Genomic DNA, 12,964 nt, shown 5'->3' on the forward strand with positions numbered 1-12,964 from the left:
AAAAATGAACATCTAACTACCCAAAACCCACCAGAACTGTGTATAGACTCTCTTTAATGTGTCCATTTTACAGCAGCATAGCATAGGGAATAATTTATTCTGCTTTAAGAAGGCAAGAAAGGAACGATTATCTCCTACACTGTGAAACATGCTGGGAGATTCTGAATTACAAAAAAAGAATCACCTTCATTCATAGCAAAAATATTCCTAGGATAAAATTTTCTTAAAAACCATTTCCCTTCAAAACATTCAGGGTTGTTTCTTCATGTTTAAAAACAGTTTTACAGTTTGCCAACCTAATTTACTATTTTAATATCCATCAGATATATTTTATAATAAAACTACAGGGATATATACCTACAAAGTGTAAGCTTATTAATGATGAACAATGCACGGTGGTATCACCATTTTAAATGTATATAATACCAAATGACTAAGTGCTGATATTAGGCAGTATTGTCTCATACACAATATTAAACCTGTTTGATGTTATCCTACACCCTCAGCCTCACCGAGACATGCCCAGTCTCTATCCCTACTTGGGAGAATGCTATGCTCAAGGTTCCCTCACTTCTTCAGTACAGATGGGGGTGGACTAGAGGCAGTGCAGGAAACAAAGCTGAGCCTTCTCTAAATCAATGGATTGCAGTAAAGGTCTTGCAGTACTATGAAATGGCCGTACTCTTGGGTGAGAGATCATGTACCCTAGAGACAAAAGTAAATAAAAACCTGCCTTGGTGAAACTTCAAGCTGCCTACAGTAAAGGAAGATGTCAGCTGGGAAGTTAGGACTTGATAATCTGAATTCTAAGAGCTGCTTCAATAATAGTATGACATTTGGATAATACCATGACCTTTTTTTTTATACCAGTACTAAGAAAAGATGCAGATGATCTGGCCTATCACTAGAGGCCATTCTTGTACAGCAGTAATCAATCCATAATCTCAAACAGTTAAATTCTTTGTTTCAGTATAAATTAAATATATGCACCTATTGTAATTTTAATGTTAGTTATTTTTCATATTAATTGAAAGTTATTCCGTTCGCAACAGAATACATAGAAGTTATTTCCCTTGGTAGATGCCCCTGGGGAGCAATCCTCCTACCATCTCACCACAACTGGCTTTGCTGAATATGGCTGTTGTGGTTTAACCCGGCAGGCAGCTAAACTCCACACAGCCATTCACTCAATCCCCTGCTGCAGTGGGATGGGAAAGAGAATCAGAAAAAAAAGTAAAATTTGTGGGTTGAGATAAAGACAGTTTAATAGGACAGAAAAGGACAGATAAAAGAATTAAAACATACAAAACAAGTGAGGCACAATGCAATTCCTTACCACCTGCCAACTGATGCCCAGCCAGTTCTCAGTAGTGGCCCCCAGTCAACTTCCCCCTAGTTTATATGCTGAGTGTGATGTCACATGGTATGGAATATCGCTTTGGCCAGTTTGGGTCAGCTGTCCTGGCTGACCTGTCTACTCCTAAGTTCTTGTGGCCCTTGGCTTACTCGCTGGCAGGGCAGCATAAGAAGCTGAAGAGTCCTTGACCACTGCTCAGCAACAACTAAAACATCAGTGTGTTATCGACATTATTCTCATCCTAAATCCAAACCACAGCCCTATACCAGCTACTGGGAAGAAAATTAACTCTTATCCCAGCTCAAATCAGGACAGGCTCCCATACTAATCTTTTGGGACTGAAGTATTCAAGAAGTGTTTAACTGTGAAGAAGCATTTGGAGCTTGATCTTCCCTTTAAACCTGCCACGACCTACTTACTTGTTTGGAACGAGATGCAAAAATTATCTATTATAACAAATGAACTGTTTAAGAACATTATCTCTTCAGCTGGAAGCATGACCGACAAATTCATACAACCAGTATGTGACAAAGACCAGACAACCAAAAAACCCAAGGAGATACCTCTGAGGAAAATGTAGCAGCCTTGTTAAAATTGTTAAAAGTAACATCTATGCAATATTCAAGATGCTCTTTTCTTCAATTAAAACACTCTGCATACTGATTAAAGCTAGCATAGATACTTTGACTTCAGTGAAACGTACAGGCATTGAGTGCACAAACAGCAGGAATCAATTCCCACTTTTCCCTATCTCCAGCACTCACCAGAAAAATAAAATGATAAAAATATCCTGTTTGACCTCACCATACTCTTCAAGTGTCTACTAAAACAAATACAGCGCACTTGTAGCCTTCTCAGAACAAATAAAATCAGATAACTGAACACTAAAAGACTAAACTGCAATCTTGAACGTTTTTTTAATGAAGGATATGCAAGTCAACAAATCCCTTTCGAACTACCTCTTTGAAAAGTAATCACAGCAAGAAGAAATTGCCTTTTAAACTCAGTAACTTCAGCACTTTTGTTTTGTGATAACTCAGGACCGCTAAGAATTTTGGATACAAAAATCTTGCCACTACAAAAACTAAAACGAAGCAAAAACCCAACAGAAAAAAACCACCACAAACCAAAACCAATCAAAATAAACCCCAAACCCTAACCCACCCCCCAAAAAAAACTAATGAAAAAAAAACAACCAAAAACCCAGAAAAAAAATCTTTTTTAGTTACAAGGAAGAGTAGGAACCCAATACTTCAAACTATGCATTGAATCCTCTTATGCAGTAAAAGCAACAGAAGTATGACCCTCAAACAATTTCACGTCAAATCTATCTGATGATCGTTCAGGTCCAATGACAAAAACAAAACAGGCTAAAGGGGAAAAGAAAGAGAGTACTTACAAATTTATAACCCTTTCCAAGTGGTGTTTTGAGCAAAATTGCTGGCTACTCTTATCTTGTTTATACTGACTCTGTCCCAGCTGAACAAACCTGTGAAAAGCAGTAAACAGGAAAATAAAGAAATAAAAGAACGGTCCCCCAAAAATTCAACAAATGGAAGAAAACGACATCAAAACCTGAGTCTTTAAGTCCTGTTATAGAAGTGACTGATCATGATCTACCTCTCTGGTAAACAAGTTTTAAAACTTTACAGTAGGTGTATGTGAGAACTCAGCAGCTCCTTTTAGCTTGAAAAAGGTTTGCCTACTAATTGGTGTCACCTAGTATGCCATGGGATAGAAACAAGCTTCCACCCCTATGAAACAGGCAGCCCACTGCAGTCAACTTCCCATGTCTTTTTCAAAGCAGTCAGATAAATAGCCTATGGGAAAAATCAGCAGAAGAGACAAAAATTCTCTCAAGTCTTCAGCCAAATTGAGTCTAGGTTATTTAGCTGAAATGCTGTTAGTCCAGATCACTGATTGAGAAGCACAACCTTTTGGGAGAATTACCCCATCTCCAAATATTTGCTGGAAGACACAGAAGGTGGAAGATACTGTTATGGCTTTTTTTCTTAGCAATGAATTGGAGAAAAATTAAAACAAGTACTTAATCACTGACCTTATTCACTTATTCTAAGAGGAACGGTTAGAGGGTTTCAAATACATGTATACGTAGTTATCTCACACCCAACGCATCTGTGCTAGTAAAACCAGAAGTGTTATGATTTAATACTTTAATTTTCTGAGATGGAGGGTTTTTCTTAATGGTTAGCTTCCATTTAGCTTAGAAATAGTCTTATTTGTCTATTTCCAAAAAAATTACTATATTTTAACAGGGGAAAATTAACAGCGCAAAAGCAATTACATGGAAGAGTGTACAGAAGACAAAGGCACAATATATTCCTGAACAAATTACTGGGGCTTTTCTTTCTGCTTCATTCAGATTCTATGCTGTAGAAACAAAAGCCTCAGAAACATGCGACATCACTTCGGGTGTTGAAGGAATAAATACATTTCTAAATAAGAAATTAACAAATGGAAATAAAGATAACTAAGTTATTCTACTGCAGGAGCTGGCTATTGAAACCAGCTTATAAAGAACAAATAAAGGTAAACTAAAGGTGTAATTTAATTAATTGCTTCAAATTATCCAATATTCTTAAACTAACAAGGCCTAAATTAACACATGGAAGTTACCAGACTAAGACACCATGCACAGTTCATCTGCAGTATACATCCTCAAATTATTTGAGGGACCTCCTATCCCTTCCAGCCTCAACCCATCTGTGATTTCTGCTTCTGCGATTTCTACTTTGGTAAGAATTAACACAAGATACCTCAGCCATCAGTAAAAATTGGCTGAACAGATTCAAATTACTTTTTGTCTGCATTTGCATATAGACTTAACGAGGATCGGTTGACGTAAAGTAACTTAACCTAAGGTACTTTAAATCTGTGAGTCCCTGATGCTAATAAAGGAAAAAATACATAACATGTCCAATGATGTCAAGTAGAGTTAGGATCTTATGTCTCCATTTCCCTTATTACAATAATAGAGAAAAAACTGAAGCGAGAACAGCGATCATACTGTGAAATAAATTGCTGCTATTCTCAAACGATGTACACTGTAACAAAGGATGTCAGTAAAATCTATACTTTCCACAGAAATCAACACATCTGACCATAAATAACACTATGTCTTGTTAGCAAGAGGTAAGGAATTTGTAATTGTTATATTTTTAGAACCTGCATTTCTTGAGGGAAATTAAATATATGCAACTTTTTTTTTGTCTTTAAAAAGATATGAACAGGGAGCTTCAAAGCCCCCACAGAGTTCACAGTGCTACTGCAACAACAGACAATGTTAGTCCAGCCTGAAAAAATAATAAAATGGTAAGTAGCTGCAATTCTGGATGTTATCAGTGCCATTCTGCACAAGGTGACTTACAGTAGACACCAGCTCACACCACCATTTGCAGAACAACAGTAACTATCCAGTACACCGAAGGGTAATTGTCGAATTGGTATCTATTTTTTAGTAGTTAAAATAAAGAACCAACCCTAGAGGCATAGGTGAAGTTAAAAATTTCAGAGATAATGAGAAACATCATCCTCAACCCTATTCAAATGTACCATCTTCAAATTACTTAGCATGTAGGAAATAGGTAGAAATGGAAATTTCAAATTACTAAAGAGTGCAAGAGAAGTGGCTACCCCTGAAGAAAAATTAACAGAAAGACTTTTATATAAAAATTAAAAAAAGTTTTGGGATGATTAATGAACTAAGTCAGGATTAACCATCACATATCACCAAATAAGAACATACAGTGAATTAAAACTTCCATCGCAAATTGAAAATATTTCAAATATAACAAGGTAATCCCTGCTATTATACATTAGAAAATAAAAACAAATGCACACAAGCCCATTTCAATGTACGCGTCAAATATTCACTTCAATATACACACAGTGTTTTTCTGAGATGATGAGTAGTTTTCATACACCCCTTTTCTCAAACGCCATTAATTTCCTGATTTTGCAGTCAGACACATATGCGTAACTTCCACTGAAATCAGAGTTGACACAGACATCTGAAAACAGTTTGATTTTAAAAACAGAAAAGTATCTATATACAAATGCCTCTAAAATTTATAGTTTAATAAGTTTAATCAAAGACAGCATTTTGACAATATTTAACCAGTTCCAATTATCTTTTTTACTGATTACCACTGAAAATTTATCTCACCTAGTGTATATTGTGAGATCATCTTCTGAAGGAACATCGGAAAGATTGACTCCATACACATCTTTTGTTGATTGGACTACATTCTGGAACATACAGAGAAAGATTCAGACTGAGGATATCAGCAATGTCCAAAGATAAGTTTGCTTTCAAGCAAGGAATTCTTTCTAAGCCTGAAAATAATTCCAAAAGTGCAAGCAAATACACTTTTTTATATTATCAAAAATACAAATGAAATATTACAAATACATCGTAATCTTAGCTTGTGCATGTCTGTTGTTTTTTATTTTAATATAAATAATTCATTAAAAATATTATTCAAGACATTTGTTCAACAAGTAAAGGAAAGGTTTATTGAAAGATAGTATCAGATAAAACAACATATTAGGAGAATAAATCTTATTTATAGGACATACAATGATGTAGTATGTGTTGAAACAACATAGAATAAATCATATTAATTCAGAACATGCTCCCACATTTGCTTCCACATTTCCTTCTGTTAATTCTGAAATAATTACAAACTTCAGGTTGAACAAAACTGGGTTTACTTTATACATTACACAATCATGTCAGTCAACTATAACAAGGATCCAATGCACATGCAATACATCACTATGTCTAACGGTTCAGCATTAAACTGCAGGGGGTTACTGAAAAGACATCTGTGACTGCAAGTCAGTGAACTATAAAAATAAGGTTTCTTTTTGAACTAAAAGATCCAGAGACAAAGAACAACTTCGATAAGATATGTCCTGACCCGAAGTATAAAAGCATTTTATTATTAACTTCTGTAAGATGTGAATAGAAAGGAACTAGCTGTTTCAGGTTTCCCCTCTCCCTGAAAAATAACAACACGATTTTTCTCTACAGTTGCTGATGCAAAAAATACCAGAATTCAACTCCCTGACCAAACATCCAGTCACTCTGGAATAACCGTATTTACTCAAGAATGCACCCAAAAATATAAGCTTACAAGTATCAACTCTTTTACATACAAAAATACCCCACACTACTGTTTTTCACCCAAACATCTAGTATTTTTGAACAATACTATAGACAATCCATTTTCACAAATAATAAACCAGTGAAATGCAGACAGACACTGGTTAGAGTACTAGTAAGTTGTCAGTTTAGCAAACAGAGACATAAAATGTAATATTTGTAAGCTTAGGCTTTGAAGTGAATTCTTCATTACATTTTCTTTTTGAAGTTAAGCTTAACTTGAAAGAAAAAATAAAAGGTATCTGAAACATTTCTATGGTTTACCAATTCTAGAAAATAGACATTTAATCAGCTAGATAGATTATCACCTTTTCCAGTCATAGCAGGTTTGTTTCTTGTTACATTATTCAGCTTAGCTATAAAGTTTTGAAACCATCCATTAAAGGTCTTTTTAAAAATGTTTAACTACATGTGTAGACACAACAAATAATTGCCATTGCCGGAAAAATAATTCCAAAGGATTTCTTGAAAAGCCTGTATCTGATGCTCTGCTTAGCCTGGTAATGGAAAAACAACACTTCACAAATTAAACGACTTTTTAATGGTGAACGTGTTAAAATCTAAGGTCTAACATAGTCTTTAACTTTTCTAATTTGTATGTTTGGATTCTGAACAGAAAGTTCCCATAAACATCATGCCCTCAAAAATAATATATCTTAAAAGAAGCCTTGTACTTTTGAAGAGAGTAAAGAAATTTACAATGGCAGACAGACATTAATAATAACCCAAGTTAATTACTAATGTAGTAGTTCAACATAACTGAATAGGTAATCCTTTTTAGCACTGCAACTTTAATTAGCAACGACACAAATTAACAACACAAATTGTAACTAAAATTCAATGTATGAAAAGGTGCTAATAAAATGGAAAATATTTCACGTGCATTACTAAGAATCAGAATAGCTTGCACAACTGTAAGTCATTAAAATTCAATACTATCTTAAACAGTATTTTGTGTTTATATGCATTTTTCATTTAAGAATCTTAAAAATCTAAAAAAAATACCTTAGGTCTGAGCATTGAAGTGTGTTCAATACACAGATGGAAAAACTGATGTGAGGTAACTTATGCAATTGTATCAAGAATAAAATTTCAGGTTGGATTTCTGTTCTTAAAAAAAATCTAGAAACAATGTGACATGCTGGAGAACAAGTACTCTGTCATTCAGATGGAAAATTTTCAGATAAAATGTGTAAAACTTGTATTGGCATAACAATTAATCCAAATTGTCCAAAATCAATACTGCATGAATTCATAGCTATTTGATTGAAAATGCTTTGTTAAGGTTAGGAAGAAGACAGTATTGTACAGGCGGTTTTTCCATTATCTGATAATACACAACGCTAGGCTAATGACTGAATGGAATGAAAATTTTAATTGTAGCAGGAAAAAAAAAAAAGTTTTATTTTCTGTTGCCAATCAGGTGTTACATTTTATACTGACTAAGGTCATAAATACTGACATTTCTTCAAAAGTTATAATGTGTACAAGCACATTGAATTAGCTGTGACTTAAAAACAAAAACAAAAACCAAAACCCCAAAACAACATAAGTATTTTCCAAATTTGTATAGTCTCCATTAGCATATCCTTTTACTAAGACATTTTCAGGGGTACTCAAAGTGGGTATCTACAAGAAAGAATGTGAAGAAATGTTACATGAATTAATAAAATAGATATTTCCATAATACTTTATGCAAATATTTTCATTAAATTAGCACCCAGGGGTTTCCAACAGAATTGGGAGTTATGCTAGCAAAAAAAGATTAATAGCCCACAACTGAGAATACACATAGTTTTCATATGACTGTGCATACACAATTTCACTATTATCCTGCCATCTTCACCCTTAGTAGTCGTAATAGCATAGGACCAATGTGACAACATTATCATGCACATTTTGGACTTACCTTTTTTTTTTTGAACTGTCAGACTACACAATTATGAAACAGCAATTTAAAAATCTTCACATAAATGAGGCCGAAATTTTGCCAGATTGAAAATTAATCTACAGCTATATCCACCACCTCAGCGAGTGGCATCATTCAAAAGGAGCACAATTGTAACTGAAAGAGGTGGTGCTCAGAACCATACTACGTGTCTTTCAGGGGGTTTGGTCCAGATTAGCTCCCATGGACTAAATGTTGATTAAGTAGGTAGATCAGGTACCTTCCTGGAGAAGCATCTCCCTGTTTAGTTTCATCCAAAAAGCAATCCCACTTGCGTGCTCTAAAACTACCTCATGATGTGAGCCTGAACGTGTAAGGGACAATGATCAGAAGTGCACTACTACTCTGAACACACTAACATATATATATTTTACGCTTTATGTAATGGACTAAAACTGACCTGAGTACTTTTCAAATGACACAGGTTTCTAGCAGTAATTTCCATTTTTTGAAAAATGTTATTTTCTGCCGTGTTTCACTATTACATGACAAGGGTACTAGCAAAGTTTCATAAGCAGCTGTGCTAATATCTACACGATGAAATGACAATGGACACTTTTTTCACTTAATTTCTTAGTGCTTTACTTTTGACTGTTCTATAACATTCACTGTTGTGGCTTTTTTTAAGGAAATGTCCACGATTAGCCTTCTGCCTGCCACAATGATTTCTTACCTCTGTGATTTTTGTGTTGTCTCCTGTATCAGTCACCTTTACTGGAGTTGAACGTTGAGAAACAGCACCTTCATCTTCTTTGTCTGTCCCAGAATCATCTTCAGAACTACTTGACACTGCTTCCTCACTTGGGGGTGGAGGAGCGCTAGCAGCTGTTTTGCGCTGCAGCACGGTTTCTTCTCTATTACTTTTGTTCCTGTTATTAAAGGCAGCATGTATTTATGAAACCAGCAAGATATTAGCAACTATTTAAAATGTCTAATTTTGGTTACAGTGTTACAGGGGGAAATGAGTTCTATCCTCTGGAGCAACTTGTTGCTCATCTTTTGAATCCCCCAGCTGATTCACTTTTCTTCAATCTCTTCTTATTCCAGAGCATTTAAAAAGAGCTCAAAGGATTATGCCAGCTTTTCTCCACCAATTCTCTGATTCTTTACTTAAATCGTTCCCCCAGACTGAGTAAATAGAAAGGAATAAAAATTCACTGAGACATAACATCTTTGGTTTTGATCTGGGAAAAAGTTTCACTTTCTGATTAACATTACCTCCTCCACTAGCTTTCTTATTCCTTGGCCCAAAAATCTCAATCATAATGCCACGTTTTTCCCTTCCCTTTCCATACCTCTCCCCTCAATTCAGTTCTTTAATCAGCAACTTTCTTTATGTGTCATATATTTCTCACTCCTAGAATTTCTAGTCAGAGGTGCCTTATTTGTAAGAATTCTTCAAGACACAGCATCTGTATTTCAGTGGACTAATGTTGGGTTTAACCTACAGACTCTGAAAGGTATACATCACCACACCTATCAGAAACTGCATCACTCTTACATCCTTTCCCACTGCCCATAGAAGGGTATGCGGTTACACTTTCCTCTCCAGACACTGTCACAATCTTTCAAGGACTCTGGAGGAAGAGGGACTGGAAAGCAGGTAACGAATATGATTATAGATAAACCAGTTCTGGAAACGGGGAAGGAACATCTCCTCCTTGCTGAAGTGACTGTCAATATACACACTGACACTGTGTGAGACTTACTGTAAAGGAAGGCCCTAAAGGAAGACAGCAGCATGCTAAGAGAGACTTTGACAACAGCATGCAGTTTGCTGCAAATGCAGTTTTGAGTTGCAGCTCTAGTGTTCTCATCAGCAAAGGCATGGAGGTCACCAATATCACTCGAGCTCTAGCAGAGCACACGGTGACTGTCACAGAGTTCTGTCTTTTGCAGCCAAACTCATACAGCAGTTTATCCCTGTAGTGAATTAGCTAAACTTTATACACTTTAGGAACACATATAAACAAGTAGGAGAGTCCTTACAAACGTTCTTGAGCTGAGAGTGTATCCCACCCCCAAAGGCATTAAAATACCAGAAGAATTCTTATAGCTGGAACAAATACCTTAGCACAAAAACCACCACAGATAAGCTTAATTTCTGACTCAGCAGAAACTGACATCTCCTGAGATGGAATTTTTCAGGAAGTTATGAAGACATGCTGCTTTTTTTTTTTTTAAAGAAAATAAGGTTATGTTCCCTACTTTTCTAAATGAGGTGAAGGTCACAAGAAAAGCAGTCCTTTCTTAAAGCTGAAGAATAGAGCAAGTAACCAAACACTGGTAAAAGCAATATCCCCACCCCATCCCCAATGCATACTCAGAAGCTGGCCAAGATCCAATTGTCCTAAGGGACTGGAACACTTACAGAAGAAAACAGATCCCCAAATTCTCCAGAAACAGAAGGTCACAGAAGATCAAAAGATGATGACAAATGTGCAAGGCAAAGATATCACCTCTACCAACAGCTAAATATGGGTAAGGTGGAAGATGGAAGCCATCTTATACCACACTGCACAGCCAATGCGTGGGAAGCCTTATGAGCAATACCCAGGGAGTCCTGGAACATGGCTTTGATCCAGCTGATTCTCTATCTCATAACAATCCCTAAAAATCACAGTGGAGAGCTTGAAGCAAAGTGCCTGAGGAAAATGTATAATGGTCAAGTATTTAATGGAATATCTGGAGAGAAATCAGTTAGTCCAAAATCTGACATTATACCAAAGCAGAGATATAAAGCTTATCCTCAAAAGTACCCACAAATTCACAGTTCTTTGCAGAGGTAAACTGTGTAACTGTTTAACAAACTTTCTGCTTATTCCGAGGGAACACCAGTAGCATGAAAACAGGTGCTACTAGTGATAAGCATCATCTGCTTCTCAATATTTATTGACCATGAGTCCCTCAGGGTCAAGGCACAATGGATGTTATTTATGAGACAGTCAAACAGAATGGCAAGTTTTCAGAAGAACTTACAATGGTGTGAGAGCAGAGGTTCAGTCATTATTGACAAAACATTTCCTTAATATGAGGTATCAAAGAGAAAATGAATTGGTCCAGGAGAAGTCCCCATAGCCCTTGTGTGACACAGCAGGTTAAACACAACAATTGAATAAAGTAACTAAGCAAGTCCAAGATGCAAAAGCAGCTAAATGAAATATTAATTTGTCCCAATAACTGTTGCTGAATTGTTTTATATAATTTTATCTATAAATATTCTAATAAAACATTTAATAAAAAACTATGCTGAAATTGTCAATTATTCCTGTTTCAGGATATGTTTTATTTACTCAAAAGTTATTACTTTGTACTTTCTGTTTTTAAAAAAGACAAGAATAATAACGATCCTGCTATCGCCAATAGAGAATACAGTTGCCACTAGTATGAAAAGATAATTAAATTTTAACAACCTCTGTATCTTTATTCTAGATAAAATCTTCTCATTGGTTTCACTTGGAAGAGTCCAAGGAAACAGAAGATTAAACAAGTCTGAATAAAGAATTCCCAGTGTCAATAAAAATCTCAAATCAGATATGATTTTCAAAGTATGCAATTCTACAGTATAACACCAATGATTCTTATTTGTTTCCCATGTAACACAGACTATGCTACACAGACACACACAGAGTTTAATTATTCACATTACAATTCCACTACTATTAAACCAGAACAGAAATTCATATTTCAGGCTTACCCCAGCACCGATTTTCCAGTTTCATCAGGTTTACGAACAGTAAATGGACTTGGATCAATCCCCACATTCTTAGGCATAAAATCTCTGGTAAAATAAAAAGGAAAAATTGTTCATGAGCAAAATTTAACACGGAATTTTTCAATTTTCTGGAAGAACCACCTCTAACATCTACCTTTGAATTAAAACAAAAAAAAATTATAAAAAAATTATCAAGATCTAACTTCATGATCACAGACCATGTTAATATAACCCTCTTAGGTATTTAAAAACTTTTCAGTTGCACTATCTAGTCCCATAGAACATCTGCAAACGTTACCACTTGTTAAGGTGGCTAGGGCAATGTGCTCCATCCCTGTGCTGAAGAAGCCCTCTAACTCTGCTATATTGTTTTCAAAATGCTGCCAACAGTCAAATTGGGTCAAAAAGCTACATGTAACAATCTGCCTAGAAGTCTTTAGCTAAAGTGTGATTAAGATTATGCTTAGCACATCCAGCTGATTGCTGCCAAAAAAAAAGTTATCTAGCCCGTTATGAGAACACAATGAACTGAAGAAAGCAACTGTAAAATGAGAGCAGAGCAGTTAGGAAATGATTGCTTTGAAGATAGCCTCCGAGATCTGAGTCCACAGGGAAAAACTCGTTTCAAGCTCACTTCAACTGCCCAAACATTTAGCACCCCATAATAGAAAATAATTGGAAATTTAAGTGCTATCTTAACAGAATTTTTTTAGAGTAGCATTTCCATTTCAGTCTTGTGATGTAGTTTCTAGAAGT

The 12,964-nt window shown here is 35.5% G+C and overlaps 1 protein-coding gene across 3 annotated transcripts in view; it reads right to left on the minus strand.

The window, feature by feature from the left end:
• The window catches only part of FIG4 (FIG4 phosphoinositide 5-phosphatase), a 77,055-nt gene that overhangs the window by 17,943 nt on the left and 46,148 nt on the right, over positions 1 to 12,964 (minus strand). For all 3 annotated transcript variants that reach the window (XM_080388172.1, XM_080388170.1, XM_080388171.1), the window contains 4 exons: positions 12,191 to 12,274; positions 9,167 to 9,362; positions 5,544 to 5,626; positions 2,757 to 2,846 (listed from right to left, as the gene is read on the minus strand). In XM_080388172.1, coding sequence (XP_080244298.1) covers positions 2,757 to 2,846; positions 5,544 to 5,626; positions 9,167 to 9,362; positions 12,191 to 12,274 — 453 coding nt within the window. The remainder of the gene's footprint in view (positions 1 to 2,756; positions 2,847 to 5,543; positions 5,627 to 9,166; positions 9,363 to 12,190; positions 12,275 to 12,964) is intronic.

This window comes from Falco punctatus (assembly GCF_963210335.1).
Source record: "Falco punctatus genome assembly, chromosome: 5".
Lineage (NCBI taxonomy): Eukaryota > Metazoa > Chordata > Aves > Falconiformes > Falconidae > Falco > Falco punctatus.